The sequence below is a fragment of the Mastacembelus armatus genome, chromosome 6 (genome assembly GCF_900324485.2).
Source record: "Mastacembelus armatus chromosome 6, fMasArm1.2, whole genome shotgun sequence".
Classification (NCBI taxonomy): domain Eukaryota; kingdom Metazoa; phylum Chordata; class Actinopteri; order Synbranchiformes; family Mastacembelidae; genus Mastacembelus; species Mastacembelus armatus.
In genome coordinates this window covers 3,838,419-3,857,889 of record NC_046638.1, presented here as the reverse complement: position 1 = coordinate 3,857,889, position 19,471 = coordinate 3,838,419, and the positions used below count along the sequence as shown (strand labels likewise).

The following is a 19,471-nucleotide window of genomic DNA, read 5'->3' as shown; positions in this document are numbered from 1 at the left end:
GAATATGTTACAGCATTGCACAACTTACTAGGCTCAAACGTCACATTTCAAAATAGAAAACAGGCTGGAGTCACTTTACTTAAGGCTGCAATTAGGCCAACTGCACGATATGTGATACAGTCTACATAAGTTATCTAACCCACACTTAGTGAGGCTGTAATGTACACAGCACTACAGGACTGCCAGGATCAAATTATGAAGTGTTGAATAATTAGAAATAAAATGCATAAAGACATATTTACTAAGGTGTTTTTGTTTCTTTCTTTACTTTTTTTCCAGTAGCATTTTTGACCTGAATGTTATTTTTTTATTTTTGTGAAAAAAATAAATATATTGGATGGTTTTCAATTAATTTATTAACATTTTCACTTTTTTCTTTTTCAGTGCAGTATCAAATATATTTACTTGAATGAAGCAGAGGACGCTGAATCCATAGTCTTGAGGTTTGACGTCTGCTCAGATGCAATATTTCGGATCCACCCCACAGCTCTGCCCAAGCCCCAGCCTCTACCTGCACTTTGAGGCGACTGTGTGGGAGCATCATCAAACCCAGAGGGGGGGCTGTACGTTGGTGTAGAGGGTGGAGTCAGGGGCAGGTGGACCTCCTTGCTATCTGCGTTCCAGGTGAAGGTGAAGTTGGAGGTGGGAGTGGCTTCTGGGGTCATCGGAAGAGAACTTCCATTTTCGTTTCTCTGATTCCACAGGTTCAGGCCTAATGGCAGACTTGTACACCTGCACAACGGCATCTCACTGGGAAAAATTACAGGGTGAAGATGCATTTAGCTGATGTAGAAGATATTAAAGAGAATTATTTTATTATTTGTTATGCTACAGTTTTAATGACAGCAAAATAGCCCAACCAATAAAACCACTATCAAGAGACATGAATACCTGTTGTCTTCAACCTTGTGCTTCCAAGCCTGTTTGTATATATTTTCAGCCATGCCATAGAGCCAGCTCATGTCCTTGGACACACCTGGGATCCAATCCACCAGCCTGGAAGCAACAGGCAATTAGTGCATAGTGGCAGTGTAGGAAAAAAGCCTCAGGTCAGACAATAGTGTGTTGTGACATATTGGCAGGTTCTCTTATGTCAGAACATCTTTAATAGAAAAGTGGCAGAGAAACGTAGTGGAGAACAAAATTCCTTGAAAGATGGAAACACTCTAGGAAGCAAAAAACAAAAACGTGGCATTTGTGTTAGCTACAAACTAAAATGTCAAAGCATTTGGGAATCATCTATAGCATTTATTACAACCTGTTTAGATTCCAGGACCACAGAACAGAGCTTTGGTATTAAGATGACAAAGAAAATAATATGTTAAATCAAGTTACCTTGATGACCTCAGAAGAACAGAGTGGCTGAGCACACAGACTAGTCCAACGTACCTCTGTGCTAGAGAGTGGGCCAACTTTACGGGCAGAGTACTGGGCATCTGCAGGTAGGAAGACATTTTCTTTGGCAGGTCCTTGGTCATGTGGGACAACAGACCACCAGCTGTATGTGCTTCTCTACAGGCCTCACACAAAACTGAAATAACAGTGAAAAATAAACATTGCACTTTGTTTTACTACATTAAATTTACTATAGGGAAATATTAAGTAACAGTGATATTTACTGTTTTTTGGTCCAGACAAGGACAGGGTATCTGCTAATCACAACCAAGTCAGCCCAGGCTGCAGTGACTATACGTACCCTTTTTGATGCCAACTGGGAGATTCTGTGTGAGCTGTGGATCCAGCCAAAAGTGCACATCTGCACGTGGTTTTAGCTCATTCTGCTGAGTGTCCTCCTTTGTCTCTGCAGCCATTTGATTTGCTACCTCACAACAAGCCAGTCTGGATGCATTTGTCTCCAAACTTCTCAGTGGGCATTCATTATCGATCAGATCTGTGATAGGCATTCAAAATAAACAAGATTTCTGCAACACAGAGCATTGGTCAGTATTTGGCTGCTATCACAGTTTATATCTAAGGCCCTCCTCACTATCAGCTATTGTATTTGATGGAGTCAAGTATATTATTATAAAAATGTCCTTACTGTTGTCTTGCAGGAAGCGGAGAGCATCCATGTAGCCATTATGACAGATTTCAGCAATCGCCTGTAAATCCCAGGGTGCTTAATTAGGATGAAGGTAGGTCTGCTCAGTCCACATATTATAGGTCTTCACTGTCCACTGATATAACAATTAATATTAAATTAAGGTCTCAATGGCCTATTTCTGTCCAGTAGAGGGTAGAACGATGATGATTTCAGAGATATATCACCTCCAAGCCAACTTTACAAACATGTTTTCACCTCAGGAACAAGAAGAAAGGAAGGAAAAATACCTTAAAATAAAAAAGTATCATGCTTTAGAAATTGGTTGGTAGTAATATCAAGTGTATAGTGCTTGTAGTGAGAGGACTAAAGCATGAAAAACACTGGTATGGTCTGAACCTTCTGCGTCTCACCTCAGGCTCTGGGGGGAAGAAGGTGCTGGTCACTCTGTACATGTTCTCCGTGCTGACCTGGATGCTGACATTGCTGAAGCACACTACATGGAAGCTGATTGTGCTCGCACGGGGGCAGATGTCGCTCTCGCCAGCGTACGCAGAGAACGTGATAGTGTTCCTCAGGTGACAGCGAGGCAGGTTGTCACTGATGGCACCGTCCACGTGGTGCTGAAAAGGATGGTGGTAATCTCTAGTTAAAACCTGAAATAACCACAAATCATCTCAAATACTCAGATTGATGTTCTAAGACACTGTGCACCATAAGGACTTCATAATAAATCATGCATTGACTAAAGCAAATTTTGACAAAATGACTGAATGAATGTGACAAAATGTGAATGACTGAATCAATGTGTTGATTATTGTTTAGGAGGTAGTCATATTTTATATAAGGTAGTATTTACTACAGGACTTATGTTTTGCATTACATTAAAATGCACCTGTTTCCATTTTTTCCAGCTACTCAGTATAGTTGAAAGTCACAATATGTTGATTAAAATTAAACAGGATATAATATGTCAGTCTGGGTGTGTGCAAACATTCCCAAACCTCCCCCGTTTGCATGGGCTTGATTTTAGAGGGCAGTTTGAATGTTTTTAGTTGTGGACTCTGGTAGCACAGAGAAACTGTGGGTAAGAAATATAAGCACCAAATCTGAATATGCAAAGCTGTTTAAAAAAAAAAAAAAAAAATGGCTTCATTTTAAGTTAAGCACAGAGGATGCATTCAATGTCTGTCTCTTGCCCTAGTCCTAAACAAGTTGCTGTTGACCAACTGAGTGAAGCTCAGATACATTCACTTACCACTCCACGGTAGGTGGGAGGAATTACACCACAATAGAAAGGGACAAAGCAGCTGCACAAAAGGGCCTGGAAGGACAAATATTACTGCGTATTAGTCACAGAGACATAAACCTCCTGAGCAGACAAACATTTAAAAGGCTTTTAACAAATAAGTGTTGTTAAACTTTAATGATATTACATAATGTTTTAAGCTTTATTTCAAGAGATGAGGGATTGGTGATACAAACGTGATTATCAGGTACATCAGTCCATGATGGTAAATGTTAAAAAAAAACAAAACAAAACAAAACAAAAAGTTGCAACTTCAACCCTTCAGTATCCTTCAATCGTTATTGTCAGCATCTTGCAGTATAACTGACAGAATAATGTAAGTGGTTATTAAGCTGGACAAAAACACCAGTTTTACTACCTGAATGAGCTCCTCTCTGCTGTCGAACTCCGACACCAGTACGTTCTTCCCATCACACACTCTGGTCAGGGACACGATGAGCTTCCCAGAACATCTGACGTGTGCATCTTCTGGAAGGCTCCCCAGCAGAGAGTCCTGGACGATCTGCAGTAGGTTGTAAGCTGGGTGCAGGGGCCCCAGCCTGAGCTTCCTGGCCTCTTTAGCCATGAACATCAAGTCAGCACAAAATGTCTCTGCACAGAGGAGATTAGATACTGTACATCAGTGGTACAGTAAAAATAAATAAATGGACCAGCACAGGATGAAATAACCTGCACTGTTGCAAAACACACACACACAACAAAAGGAATATAACCAAACTGAGAATGCAAGCAATAATCCTTAATAATCCTTGGAGCATCCTGGGAGATCTCAGTCCAACCCCCCACCATGTTAGTAGTGAACTTAAAGAGACTAGTTTCACCAAACTGCTAAGAACTGGAAGGGCAGTCATGGGACATACCACAGGTCCAGTGGTTAATGCAGTGGTTAATCCAGTGGTTAATGCATTAGTAGACATGGGTATCATTTGTAAAGTGAAGGTATACTTAAAGAAGTACACTAATAACACACTTAAATAAACTTCTTTTTTAAAGTGCTACCTGGAGCATGAGCTTATCAACGAGAGTTTGGTTGGATGACCCTCGGCTCACCTAGAGGGATTCCAAGTGTTAGAACCGCAGCCATCAATGCACCTGCAGAAGCTCCACAGATTTTAGAGGCGTCTTGTATGAAGCGAGGGAACCGTTCGAGGATACAGCTGCTGGCACCGACATAATAAATCCCCATAAAACCACAACCTGCAAAGGAGATGCTCCAGTCCTTCTGCAAGTCCAACATCTTCTCAGGTTCAGAAGTTCAGCTAACAAAAGCTCCACTACACATCTATCTGCCAACGAGCTGAGAACCAGTTCCTGGACCTGCTCCCCATCACCTGGACGCAGCATTCAAAGGTAACACGGAGGCACATCTGTTACGCAATTATGTCTTGTTAGGAGCTCTGTTTCTATTGGCTGCATGAGGTCACATGGTCTGAGTGAAATCCTCTCCTCGTTAAAAGTCATTTTGAGTGTCCTGTGCTGTACAATGTAACTTAGTCACACCTGTCGCTTTTAAAAATGAGCATCCCGGTGCTGGACTTTGGCGCGTGCGGCCTCCAGAATGATCCAGATGTTTCTGACCAGCAGCTGTGCAGCTTGAGCCAAGACATGAAAACAGCTTTTACTGAAGTCGGTTTTGCGTTTCTGAAAAACACTGGGATCACTGAGGAAGAGGTGAGGCCAGTAAATAAATTCAACGCTGTGTTTAGTTTGTTGGAAGCGTCTAAATGCGTCTTGTGTGTATTGGCTTAGGTGGCCCGTGTTTTGGACATATCCAAGAAGTTCTTCTTGCAGCCAGAGGAACTGAAAAAACCCTTCAGCAGGGGTAACTTTCCCAACAATCGTAACCACGGCTGGGTGTCTATGGAGACTGAGAGGTAGGATTCAGACCGTGGACACGTTTCTTTTTATCTGCACTGTTTGCTGCTTTTAAGTTTATATAGGCTACCTGCGTTTCAGGTTGAATCCACGTCGACCTGCAGACCTTAAGGAGTCATTCAACTTTGCTTCACTTCACCCTGACATAGTAAGGATTCAGAACTGAGTGCAGATTGAGCTCCTTTTATGACTTTATCGTTGCCTGTTTGATGGTTAAAGTGCCTGACTGATAAATCCGAATGATATGAAGTATCAGCATTTATGGATAAGAAACTACAGCAGCCTACAGGAATCCCTCAGAAAGGTTTGAGGTTGGTTGGTGAAAATATCCTGCTGAGTGTATTTGTTTTAAACAGAAGCCTTTTGTGTTTACGTTACAAATGAATATGTCAGATATAGTCACTGACACTACACATACAGTGAATTTATACAATCGTCACTAACAAAAGCACAATTATGTCAAATTAAAATATTGAAAAATGGGTGTACCTTCATTTGCAAACAAAACATGTTCCTATATTGTTTAACTACAAGTGAAGGAATGTGTAGTTTATTTACATGTTAAAAACATAGCTCAGTGGGATTTTCAGTGCAAGTGGACTCAACCACTAAGCAAACATTGCCTAAGAAAACGAGGAAACTAATGTTTTTTTAACTTGACCATATTATCGTCAGCCTCAGACATCTAGACCTGCTCAGGCTCTAATGTTCTTCTCCTCTGTGGTAGAAATGGCCGTCATCAGAAGATGTAAAAGACTTCCAGGAGATTCTTACGTCTTTCTACCAGCGCTGTAAAGAGCTCTCTCTGAGGGTGCTGAGGGTCATGGCCCTCAGCCTGGGTCTGGACCCAGAGGTGCTCCTGAGTACACATCGTTTTATAGGAAGTATGTTCAGAAAACACCACTCTGCAGTTTGTTGTCAGTCTAAAAATAAGGGTGGAAGGTGCAAAACAGTCAGTGTAGAGCAGCTGATGTGTGGTAGCACTGTGGATTGATTCTTTTTATCACTGAGACTCTTCTGAGCATGTGTGCACATTTTCTGATGCTGCTCAGTCGATAAAGGAGGTTCATTCATTCTCTGATAACACACTTAGTATCAAAACCCAACAAACTTGGGGGCTCATCCTGGGGAAATGTGACTTTCTTGGAGGAATTTCATTTCTGTTTTTCTCCTGCAGCTGATGTAAATGGCACAACTCTGCGGTCCCTCTACTACCAACCTGTGAACAGTGAAAAAGCAAAGCAGGATCAGGTTCGCTGTGGAGAGCATTCTGACTACGGCACCTTCACGCTGTTGTTCCAGGGCTCTGAAGGTCTGCAGGTAACAACAGAATCATCTGGATTTATAAAATATACATAGATAAACAAAATCTTAAAAACAGTTTTTTGCTAGAATGGAAGAAAAGTGTTCAGTTATTTAATCCTCCTGACACTTGTCAACCTTCAGGTCCAGAACCGTTCAGGTGAATTCGTCTGTGCTCCCTGTATCCCCGGGACAGTCCTCATCAACATCGCTGACCTGATGCAGCGCTGGACCAGCGATCAGTTTGTCTCTGTGGTGAGTGAAAGGAGAGAGTAAAAAGTATTTGAAACAGATGGTTTTACCCAAGTAGACTCACTAAGATCACATACTGTAAGTTTAAATGCTCTGTATCTGAGTTTTTTTTAGCTTTAGTTTCACAAATCTCAACTACCAGAGAACAGAAATGATTGACATCATGGTGTTTGAAGTAATACCACTCAGTGACTGACTCAGTACAAGTAATAAGAGTTATGGTTCATGTTGTTGTGAAAGAATAAAAACTTGTCATCGTAGTTGTTCGTTGTTCCTCAGGTCCACAGGGTTTTATTGCCTTCAAACGGAGACTCCAGCACACGTCAGTCCATGGCCTTCTTTGTCCACCCTGATGATGAAGCTCTGATCACCTGCTGTGATGGCTCCAACAAATACCCCCCGATTACAGCAGGCGACTATCTCGCTGAACGCTTCAAAAACTCATATGGCCAAACTTAAATTTCTGCCCATGAAGTTTGTCACATACACACACAGCTGCAAATCACAGACAAACATATTTGTCCTTTGTGACCTATTGAAAATGTTTTAAATATGTCACTGAAGCTCTCACAATGATTAACATTTTTAGTTGTACTTTAGCAGTATTGTAGTTTTTAGATAATCAGTGAACCAATGTGTATGATGCAAAGAAGAAACACAAAACCTTAAACCTCATTCACTTTATTGTCCTTTAACAGTTTCATGAACTCATAACACTGGATGTTGGACTGTGGGCAGATTTAGTGGCTTTTTAAAAGGTACATGAAAACTAGATCTGCAACCAGGTACTGGGCTGCCCAGAGGTTGGGTGGTCGACAGTTTTGAATAAAAACCTAAAATGAACATAAATATTATACATTTGTTCTTCAAACAAATATTTTCTAATTTTTATGCCCTAGCTACCTCACACCTGTTGTATCAATCTATAATCAATACTTTTCTGAAGTCACGTGACTTAAATTCAGTTTTTATACTTCCTGTGACAGATGAGTTTAAATTTGCTCTGCTGCAGTTTGATTTAAAGTGGTGTTGATTCTAATGAAATGTATTTAACCATGAGCACTGACACATCATATACATACAACCACTTTACAATACATAAGATCATCACTAACACAAAAGCACAATTATGTTACATTCAAATATATTTGTATCTTAATCTCTGTAGCAAGACAACAATCAGCAGACTGAACTCACAGTGGACACCAACTGCTGCACCAGCACTATTTGATATATTATGCAGTTGGTAATTCCTCAATGCCACAGCCTCCATAATGTGAAGGGTCATCAGCACCATCAACTGGGCATTGTAAGGTCACATGCTGAGGGAAACTAGTTCAGTCTTAATCACATATGTTACAAATACAAAATTTCATGTGTATGTATGTGTAATTTGTTATTTTATATAACCTGTGTTCAATTGCACTAGATTTACATTATATATTGGTACAGGTGAGTGTGAGTGTGTGATGTGGTATATGTGGCCCTGTGATGGACTGGTGACCTGTCCAGGGTGGACCCCTGCCTTTCACCCGAGAGAGAGCTGGGATAGGCTCCAGCAGATCCCCATGACCCTGGCTTTCAGGAAAAGGCGGGTATAGAAGATGGATGGATGGATGGATGGATGGATGGATGGATGGATGGATTGGTACAGGTTTTAACATGTTGATTGTGTGGTTTTATTGTGTGGTTTGACTCCATCTTGCTGTCACCTTCTTCAAACCTGGTCTCATTTTCTCAAATATAATCTGCATCAAAAGTTGTTCTCCAGTCCTGCAGGCTAGTTCCATTTCTTTTTCTCGTCACCTCAGATGATCCATCTTGGCCACATTTTTCATCTTCAAATAAAGGCATTGTGTTTCATATTTTTCTTTGGTTTTTGCATTTTTATAAGTCAAACCAAATAATCTCTAAATATAGTTTTAAGTTATCAAAGTCTCATTTCTGGATCCCAACTGAATCATCTCCATGCACCATCCATGGCCTGCTGACCCAGTCTTCCAAAGGGCCACTGCACCTGTCGAAGGCCGTTCACACAGAGAGTAAACTGAATCCTTTCTTCTGATTCATGGTGATGTCAGTGTCAGGCTCTTTGGGACTTGCAGAAAGTAGTTCTGCAAAGACTTGATCCTGTTTCCTTTGTCTCCTTTGGGCTTTGTCGTCTTCTTGTGTTTTAATGGCAGAGTCAACCATCAGTATAGGTGCATTATGGCAACTTCTGCTTCGGAGCATGGATCAAAACTACATGTTAAACGTGGTCTATCTAAATATTTTAATTGAACCCTATTTACTCCACTTGGCTTTTCTAGAAGGGATTTTAAACTAAACTCATTCATTTAAGCCCTTTTCATTTCCTCCTCCATCTGCTGTCTTTCCTGCTCATATTACTGACAGTCCATAATGACATGTACTATTGTTTCATGAACAACAGAACAACTGCACAATGAGATGCACATAGAGGTAGAGACCATCCTGGAATTCAATGACCATCATCTTCACAACATCCTGATAGACCAGAGAAGCAGCTGCAGTGGACGACTCACGTCAATGCTCTCCTCTTTCCTATCCTATCATGTAATTTCATATCCCTGCATTACAAAATCCAAAATTGGCTTAAACCAAAATTCGTGCACACATCTGATCGTATTAAGTGTAGAAATTCTTGTCCAATGAGATACTGTATTCCACTTAATACCCTTGAAAGTAAACACCCCAGTTCTTGGCTTGATATCTGCAACTGGTCTCTCATTTCCTCCCATGTCAACCCATCTGTCTCTAGATGACACAGCCTGTTACTGCTTTAACTGTTAGTTGTCTTTACTGCATCTTAGACTCCACCCCTATCATACTATTGATCACTCCAGCTATAAATGTCAATATTAGCTTCTTGTTGTCATGTTGTTATTCTGCACTGCTTGCTTGACTTATTGTCTTTATTTCACTGGTAGCTCTTTGTCCTTTGACCTGTTTTGCTGACTCGTATGATACTTTCTTCTCCACCTCTACTTCCTGTATCTGAATATCCTGTTATATTACTTAAAATCCCCTGTGTACCATTCTACAGTTATAGCATTGTATGCCCCCACATCTTGCATAACGTCGACACTTGAAACAGCTCATAGGTCATGGGACATATTCCTCTTCCATGTAACCCATCAGTCCTAGAATAACTCATACTTTCATAATCCCCCTTCTCTTTTTTTTGAACAACTCTTTGAGAATTTCAGACAAGGAGACCATCAAGGAGCCGGTGAGTGTATATAAGAAAGATTAAATAACAGAAAATAAATTTACAAAAATACAGTGGGTACGGAAAGTATTCAGACCCCTTTAAAATTTTCACTCTTTGTGTCATTGCAGCCATTTGCCAAAATCAATAAAGTTCATTTTATTTCTCATTAATGTACACTCAGCACCCCATCTTGACAGAAAAAAACAGAAATATAGAAATTTTTGCAAATTTATTAAAAAAGAAAAACTGAAATATCACATGGTCATAAGTATTCAGACCCTGTGCTCAGTATTGAGTAGAAGCACCCTTTTGAGCTAGTACAGCCATGAGTCTTCTTGGGAATGATGCAACAAGTTTTTCACACCTGGATTTGCGGATCCTCTGCCATTCTTCCTTGCAGAGCCTCTCCAGTTCTGTCAGGTCGGATGGTGAACGTTGGTGGACAGCCATTTTCAGGTCTCTCCAGAGATGCTCAATTGGGTTTAGGTCAGGGCTCTGGCTGGGCCAGTCAAGAACGGTCACAGAGTTGTTCCAAAGCCACTCCTTTGTTATTTTAGCTGTGTGCTTAGGGTCATTGTCCTGTTGAAAGGTGAACCTTCGGCCCAGTCTGAGGTCCTGAGCACTGTGGAAGAGGTTTTCTTCCAGGATATCTCTGTACTTGGCCACATTCATCTTTCCTTCAATTGCAACCAGTCGTCCTGTCCCTGCAGCTGAAAAACACCCCCACAACATGATGCTCCCACCACCATGTTTCACTGTAGGGATTGTATTGGGCAGGTGATGAGCAGTGCCTGGTTTTCTCCACACACACCGCTTAGAATTAACGCCAAAAAGTTCAATCTTGGTCTCATCAGACCAGAGAATCTTATTTCTCATAGTTTGGGAGTCCTTCATGTGTTTTTTGGCAAACTCTATGCAGGCTTGCAGTGTCTTGCACTGAGGAGAGGCTTCCGTCGGGCCACTCTGCCATAAAGCCCCGACTGGTGGAGGGCTGCAGTGATAGTTGACTTTGTGGAACTTTCTCCCATCTCCCTACTGCATCTCTGGAGCTCAGCCACAGTGATCTTTGGGTTCTTCTTTACCTCTCTCACCAAGGCTCTTCTCCCACGATTGCACAGTTTGGCTGGACGGCCAGGTCTAGGAAGAGTTCTGGTCGTCCCAAACTTTTTCCATTTGAGGATTATGGAGGCCACTGTGCTCTTAGGAACCTTGAGTGCTGCAGAAATTCTTTTGTAACCTTGGCCAGATCTGTGCCTTGCCACAGTTCTTTCTCTGAGCTCCTTGGGCAGTTCCTTCAACCTCATGATTCTCATTTGCTCTGACATGCACTGTGAGCTGTAAGGTCTTATATAGACAGGTGTGTGCCTTTCCTAATCAAGTCCAATCAGTTTAATTAAACACAGCTGGACTCCAATGAAGGAGCAGAACCATCTCAAGGAGGATCAGAAGAAATGGACAGCATGTGAGTTAAATATGAGTGTCACTGCAAAGGGTCTGAATACTTATGACCATGTGATATTTCAGTTTTTCTTTTTTAATAAATTTGCAAAAATTTCTACATTTCTGTTTTTTTCTGTCAAGATGGGGTGCTGAGTGTACATTAATGAGAAATAAAATGAACTTTTTTGATTTTGGCAAATGGCTGCAATGACACAAAGAGTGAAAAATTTAAAGGGGTCTGAATACTTTCTGTACCCACTGTACATTATATACAGAACATTGAGTGACAGTTTTTACAGCTTTCTCATTAGTGCAATATGAAATGGTCTGTTTAAGAGTGATAGTGTAATGACTATCAACAAGAATGACTAACAAATGTATACCCACAGTTTTTAATAAACTGACAGTGCCAAAATAAACCAGGCACAGTTTCAGCCTGGGCAGAGCAAAAGGAACATTTTTAAGAAAATGTTTAACAGTGTAAAATATATGTAGATTTTGATAAAGATAATTCCTCAATTTTATTGCTCAGAAGAAATTATGGGGCATAATCCAAACATAGGTTAACTCAATGAACCTGTTTCCCTGGACTTTGACTGTTTCCCTGTAATTTGAATGAGAGTCCATGAGATAGCCTTCCAAGTTAAACAGCTGACCAACCTACATAGTCTCTCTGCCAAACCAGTCTTTTAGGAAAAAAGACCTATTTTTAATATGAAATATATCAGCATTGTTTCTAATAATTATTATTATGATTAATTATCCCTGTGCATCATTTTGCATGACAAAATAGCTTCTTTCTTTGTATTTTAAAGTAAGACTGCAGTCCAAAGCACCATGTTTACAAGAATTACAGATCACAGATTCTAATATATAACCTAATGTTTGCACTAAAGGTTAAAAAGCCTTTGGTCTACAGTTTTTGTCTAAGTGAAATGATGAATCCACATAAATGAGACAGTCGCCTTCAGCTTTAGACAGTAACACACGACCTTTTAATGTCAGGTCTCCTCTGGGCCATGAGTCGAGTTTTAATTGGCCTGTTCAGTCAGCTGTGAGTTACACACTTTCTTCATACGCAGTTTTGACTCGGCACCAAATAAAGCACCCATGCTTCCTCCGTCAAACGCCACGTCCACAGACTTGCACGTTTGTTTGTCCCATTGGCTGGATATGGCCTCATGACTAGCCTACGTGAAGATGCTCACACGGGAGTTTTCTCTCATGAAACATATTTTATAAACAGTCCTGAGCTTTTTCTCTCAGATCAGCGTTTGAGACCCTGGAAAAATGAGCATCCCGGTGCTGGACTTTGGCGCGTGCAGCCTCCAGAATGAGCCAGATGTTTCTGACGAGCAGCTGTGCAGCTTGAGCGAAGAGATGAAAACAGCTTTTTTAAAAGTTGGTTTCGTTTTTCTGAAAAACACTGGGATCACTGAGGAGGAGGTGAGGCCAGTAGATAAATTCAACACTGTGTTTAGTTTTTTATTTTGAAAGAGTCTAAATTACTGTGATTGCTGAAAGCAGTTTATTCTTCCTGTTATTTATTTTCTTCCATCTGTCTTTAGACGCCTATTATTATTATTATTGAATGGCGGTCTATGGGACGTGGTTTTGTAAAAAAAAAACAAAAAAACAATGCAGCTGAAATGCTTCACATACTGAAAAATTACGTCTACAGTGCCACAATGTGGCCAGTTATTACAGTGGTTGGGTTTTCTGTCATAATTTCGTAATTGCTGGAAGAAAAACACTTTTTCCTGACCCTTTCCTGCATAGTTCACGCAAACTTCTTACAAATTGGTGCATAATGAAAATAATGGTTGTCTCATTCTCCAAAATCCCTCATCATTGTCCTGTTATTGGCTTTAGAGTTTCAATGGCATGACTCCTAAATCAAATTGGCCATGCACCTTGATTCTGATAGGTAGGTTTCTGCTGAGAAACTGTCCAATAGAGTTTCAACCCAGCAGGGACCTTCCTGTGTGAAGACTAACTCTTTTTCTATTCTATACAAATAATTTCTCTGGATTGTCATGGGTTGAGATTGAGGGGGCCGATCAATGGACGCATGGCGTGTGGTAAAGAGACTAGTGAATGACTGTTGTTCTTGTTGTAAAAACATGAGAATTCCCTGTTATCACCAGTTCTGTGCATATTTTTGAACAGAGTAAACAGCAAAAGCCTGTTGTAGAAAGATTTGTGGACTTGGGACTGGCATTGAGAAACATTAAGAACAAGTCAGTGCGTATGTGCAAGGCTTGTTTAAATCTGGTTGGCCAACTGGAGCATAAGGCCCACTCCATTGCAGATAAAGAGCTGTGATTGGCCCAGCTCATTTGAGGCCAGAGGCCAGATCCACCGAGAAAGTGAGTGGATCTGACTGGCCAGGCTCTTCCCATGAGTATGTGTAAACAATACTGAAGCAAAAGAACATAATCCTTATATAACTTGTTGAGTCTAATATTTTTCATACATGACAATCTTGAACATGCTCTCACTTCTGCAGTGACCAGCATGTTAAACCTCCCAGCTCCAACAGCTGCAAGCACCAATAACAACATATTTTCAGCAATCACACACATTTTCCTCAAAAAATGACGATTCTAGTCGGAACATGCGTTTTGTTTGTATTGGCTTAGGTGGCCCGTGTTATGGACATATCCAAGAAGTTCTTCTTGCAGCCAGAGGAACTGAAAAAACCCTTCAGCAGGGGTAACTTTCCCAACAGTGTTAACCACGGCTGGGTGTCTATGGAGACTGAAAGGTAGGATTCAGACCGTGGACACATTTTTGTATGGATGTGTTTTAAGAAAGTCTGTTCTTTGTTTTCTGTGTCTGCTTTTAAATTCATATGACTTTGTTTCAGGTTGAATCCCCGTCGACCTGGAGACCTTAAGGAGTCATTCAACCTTACGTCTCTTGACCCTGACACAGTAATGATTCATAATTGAGTACAGATCTTTATGTCATTGTCAGTTCGATGGTTAAAGTGCCTGACTGATAAATCAGCCTTTTGATATGATTGAATGATGTGAAGCTGCTGTATCAGTATCAGCATCAGCATTTATAGATAAGAAACTACAGCAGTCTACAGAAATCCCTCAGAAATGTTTGAAGAGGTTGAGAAAATATCCCTCATTGCATGTGTCCTGTTAAGTCCAGTTGTTTACAATATAAAACAAATAATCATTTTACTCTTTATGTAAAACTTCTTCTTTTCCTTCGTGCTGCTCCCTTCAGGGGTCACCACAGCCAATCATCTGCCTCCATTTAACCCTATCCTCTGTATCCTCCTCACCCACACCAACTATCCTCATGTCCTCCTTCACTACATCCAAGAACCTCCTCTTCGGTCTTCCTCTAGGCCTCCTTCCTGGCAGCTCTAACCTCAGCATCCTTTTACCAATGTATTCACTGTCCCTCCTCTGAACATGTCCAAACCATCTCAATCTGGCTTCCCTGGCTTTTTCTCCAAAACATCTAACATGAGCTGTCCCTCTGATGTCCTCATTCCTGATCCTATCCATCCTCGTCACTCCCAGAGAGAACCTCAACATCTTCAGCTCTTCTACCTCCAGCTCTGCTTCCTGTCTTTTTCTCAGTGCCACTGTCTCTAAACCAGTTAACCAGACTTCAAGCCTGTCTAACTGACATAAAGGCCTGGATGACCAGTAACTTTTTACTTTTAAACTCAGAGAAAACAGAAGTCATTGTATTTGGGCCAAAAAATCTCAGAAATAACTTTTCTAAAATTATAGCTATACAAATAAAATTGAATTGAATTGAATTGAATTTAAACCAGACAACATTGCTGGTCTCACCACTGTCTTGTCCACCTTTCCTTTCATTCTTGCTGACACTCTTTTGTCACCTTTCTTTTGTTGCTCTGGACTATTGACCCTAGGTACTTATGTTTATGTAAAACATGAATATGCAGATATATATTTTTAACTTGACCATATTATCGTCAGCCTCAGACATCTAGACCTGCTCAGGCTCTAATGTTCTTCTCCTCTGTGGTAGAAATGGCCGTCATCAGAAGATGTAAAAGACTTCCAGGAGATTCTTACGTCTTTCTACCAGCGCTGTAAAGAGCTCTCTCTGAGGTTGCTGAGGGTCATGGCCCTCAGCCTGGGTCTGGACCCAGAGGTGCTCCTGAGTGCACATCGTTTTATAGGAAGTATGTTCAGAAAACACCACTCTGCAGTTTGTTGTCAATCTAAAAATAAGGGTGGAAGGTGCAAAACAATCAGTGTAGAGCAGCTGATGTGTGGTAGCACTGTGGATTGATTCTTTTTATCACTGAGACTCTTCTGAGCATGTGTGCACATTTTCTGATGCTGCTCAGTCGATAAAGGAGGTGAAGTTACAGAGATTTGCTCAAGAGCATTTCCTCCACACACAATGTCCCAGAAATACAGACAGTCTCCTTCCTCAGACTGTGTTTAGTTTTCTGCAATGCCAGCAAAGACGTTTAGCACCAGATGATAGGAAATGTGACTTTCTTGGAGGAATTTCATTTCTGTTTTTCTCCTGCAGCTGATGTAAATAGCACAACTCTGCGGTCCCTCTACTACCAACCTGTGAACAGTGAAAAAGCAAAGCAGGATCAGGTTCGCTGTGGAGAGCATTCTGACTTTGGCACCTTCACGCTGTTGTTCCAGGGCTCTGAAGGTCTGCAGGTAACAACAGAATCATCTGGATTTATAAAATATACATAGATAAATAAGATCTTAAAAACAGTTTTTTGCTAGAATGGAAGAAAAGTCTTCAGTTATTTAATCCTCCTGACACTTGTCAACCTTCAGGTCCAGAACCGTTCAGGTGATTTCGTCTGTGCTCCCTGTATCCCCGGGACAGTCCTCATCAACATCGCTGACCTGATGCAGCGCTGGACCAGCGATCAGTTTGTCTCTGTGGTGAGTGAAAGGAGAGAGTAAAAAGTATTTGAAACAGATGGTTTTACCCAAGTAGACTCACTAAGATCACATACTGTAAGTTTAAATGCTCTGTATCTGAGTTTTTTTTAGCTTTAGTTTCACAAATCTCAACTACCAGAGAACAGAAATGATTGACACCATGGTGTTTGAAGAAATACCACTCAGTGACTTGACTCAGTACAAGTAATAAGAGTTATGGTTCATGTTGTTGTGAAAGAATAAAAACTTGTCATCGTAGTTGTTCGTTGTTCCTCAGGTCCACAGGGTTTTATTGCCTTCAAATGGAGACTCCAGCACACGTCAGTCCATGGCCTTCTTTGTCCACCCTGATGATGAAGCTCTGATCACCTGCTGTGATGGCTCCAACAAATACCCCCCGATTACAGCAGGCGACTATCTCGCTGAACGCTTCAAAAACTCATATGGCCAAACTTAAATTTCTGCCCATGAAGTTTGTCACATACACACACAGCTGCAAATCGTAGACGTACTCTATATATTTGTCCTTTTATGAACCAACTAAGTGTTTTTAATTAGGGCTGTGACAAACATATTAATCAGTAAACTATGTTTTTGATTAGTTGAGTTTTTACAAAAGAACATACAGAAGTTTGTTTATAATAGATTATTTTCTAAATATTAACCTTAAACATGTTTTCTACTAAAATAAAACAAACTGACCTGGTGACATTTTAGGCAAATCTTAAATTTTACTGCACTAAAAAGGTCCCTGTTTACTAGAACTTCACACTGAAAGCAAATGAAGTGACCAGGTACTGGGCTGCCCAGAGGTTGGGTGGTTGACAGTTTTGAATAAAAACCTAAAATGAACATGAATATTATACATTTGTTCTTCAAACAAATATTTTCTAATTTTTATGCCCTAGCTATCTCACACCTGTTGTATCAATCTATAATCAATACTTTTCTGAAGTCACAGGAGTTAAATTCAGTTTTTATACTTCCTGTGACAGATGAGTTTAAATTTGCTCTGCTGCAGTTTGATTTAAAGTGGTGTTGATTCTAATGAAATGTATTTAACCATGAGCACTGACACATCGTATACATACAACCACTTTACAATACATGAGATCATCACTAACACAAAAGCACAATTATGTTACATTCAAATATATTTGTATCTTAATCTCTGTAGCAAGACAACAATCAGCAGACTGAACTCACAGTGGACACCAACTGCTGCACCAGCACTATTTGATTTATTATGCAGTTGGTAATTCCTCAATTCCACAGCCTCCATAATGTGAAGGGTCATCAGCACCATCAACTGGGCATTGTAAGGTCACATGCTGAGGGAAACTAGTTCAGTCTTAATCACATATGTTACAAATACAAATATCAATTTCATGTGTGTGTATGTTTAATTTGATGTTATTTTATATAACCTGTGTTCAATTGCACTAGATTTACATTATATATTGGTACAGGTGAGTGTGAGTGTGTGAGGTTGTCTGTCTTTGTGTGTCTATATGTGGCCCTGTGATGGACTGGTGACCTGTCCAGGGTGGACCCCTGCCTTTCACCTGAGAGAGAGCTGGGATAGGCTCCAGCAGATCCCCGTGACCCTGGCTTTCAGGAAAAGGCGGGTATAGAAGATGGATGGATGGATGGATGGATGGATTGGTACAGGTTTTAACATGTTGATTGTGTGGTTTTATTGTGTGGTTTGACTCCATCTTGCTGTCACCTTCTTCAAACCTGGTCTCATTTTCTCAAATATAATCTGCATCAAAAGTTGTTCTCCAGTCCTGCAGGCTAGTTCCATTTCTTTTTCTTGTAACCTCAGATGATCCATCTTGGCCACATTTTTCATGTTCAAATAAAGGCATTGTGTTTCATAATTTTCTTTGGTTTCGTTTTTGAATTTTTAGAAGTCAAACCAAAACTGAGTTTCTGCCCATGAAATCTGTCACCCAGTTGCAAATCGTAGGCAAACATATTTGTCCTTTGTGACCGAAGGAAAATGTTTTAAATATGTCACTGAAGCTCTCACAATAATTTACATTTTTAGTTGTACTTTAGCAGTATTGTAGTTTTTAGATAATCAGTGAACCAATGTGTATGATGCAAAGAAGAAACACAAAACCTTAAACCTGCAACTCATTCACTTTATTGTCCCCACGAGCTTTAATTGAAATTCCAAACTCTTGTATAAGGACCCTGTCTTGGTCAGAAAATCAGTCTGCAAGCAGCCATAAAGATCAGTGCTCAATTATGAATCATTACTGTGTCAGGGTCAAGAGACGTAAGGTTGAATGACCCCTTAAGGTTGACGACCAGGTGCATTATGGGAGTTGTTAATTGTTGTTGGTTGACGCAGTGTTTATGTTCCGTTATGTTCAGTGTTACTGTGTTAGGCTGGATTATGTTGTGGGTTTATTGAAAATGTAGCTGTCACCGTAACTTAAGAGCGACGTGTGGGGGAAGGAGCTCGGTGACAGCGCATGTATATAAGGGAGAGAATCTTTCTTGCTCACTGTCTAATAAATCAGCTGTGGGGAGACAACACTGCCTCCTGCTGCATTATTAAAGTAACTGCTCCAGCTCACAGAGACACCTGGGGTTGTGCGGTGTATGGGGCAGGTGTGCTCTCTCCCTCTCTCTGGTGTCTGAACTAGTACGGCGCTAGCTGCTAGCTCCCTGTTAGCCGTGTGGCTCAGTGACCCGTTAGCCTAGCGTAGCTCCAGGGCTAGCCCATAGTCGTTACAATAGAATATAAGATCCATTGCAGCCTGAAGCCATGAGGCTCAGATGCAGTTCTCAAGGACAACAAGCGGATGTCACTGTCTGGCAGTTGTGTCAAAGTGGTTCAGTGCTTCATAAAGCTTCGCCATCACTATTATAAATATAGGGGCATTACGGCACCTTCTGCTTTGGAGCGCAGGAAGAATGGCAGCAAACGTGGAATATGGAGATAAAAGGTGCATTAGATGTATAATCTCGACAACAAAGTTAATACAGCAGTCAGAAACCCAGGTAGGCCAAGGAAAGACAAGTACTTTTGAATAGAATGAAACTCCTTCGTCGATCCATGCTCCGAACCAGAAGGTGCCGTA

General features: G+C 40.8%; 3 protein-coding genes across 3 annotated transcripts; 2 read left to right on the top strand and 1 right to left on the bottom strand.

The window, feature by feature from the left end:
• Positions 1-401: 401 nt before the first annotated feature.
• LOC113132784 (patatin-like phospholipase domain-containing protein 2) lies at positions 402-4,593 on the bottom strand. The gene is made up of 9 exons (XM_026311121.1): positions 4,401-4,593; positions 3,709-3,941; positions 3,300-3,365; positions 2,455-2,664; positions 2,042-2,102; positions 1,697-1,891; positions 1,390-1,531; positions 892-996; positions 402-750 (listed from the first exon to the last, which is right to left on the bottom strand). The coding sequence occupies exons 1-9, from the start codon at positions 4,585-4,587 to the stop codon at positions 402-404; spliced, it is 1,548 nt and encodes a 515-aa protein (XP_026166906.1). The 5' UTR covers positions 4,588-4,593.
• A 225-nt stretch (positions 4,594-4,818) lies between these two features.
• LOC113132683 (2-oxoglutarate-dependent dioxygenase htyE-like) lies at positions 4,819-7,896 on the top strand. The gene is made up of 7 exons (XM_026310977.2): positions 4,819-5,021; positions 5,100-5,224; positions 5,307-5,373; positions 5,953-6,109; positions 6,403-6,545; positions 6,672-6,782; positions 7,059-7,896. Exons 1-7 carry the CDS (start codon positions 4,866-4,868, stop codon positions 7,236-7,238), a joined length of 939 nt encoding a protein of 312 aa, XP_026166762.1. The 5' UTR covers positions 4,819-4,865; the 3' UTR covers positions 7,239-7,896.
• Positions 7,897-12,667: 4,771 nt separating this feature from the next.
• Positions 12,668-18,258, top strand: LOC113132682 (2-oxoglutarate-dependent dioxygenase htyE-like). The gene is made up of 7 exons (XM_026310976.2): positions 12,668-12,897; positions 14,094-14,218; positions 14,321-14,387; positions 15,478-15,634; positions 15,994-16,136; positions 16,263-16,373; positions 16,651-18,258. Exons 1-7 carry the CDS (start codon positions 12,742-12,744, stop codon positions 16,828-16,830), a joined length of 939 nt encoding a protein of 312 aa, XP_026166761.1. The 5' UTR covers positions 12,668-12,741; the 3' UTR covers positions 16,831-18,258.
• Positions 18,259-19,471: the final 1,213 nt, after the last annotated feature.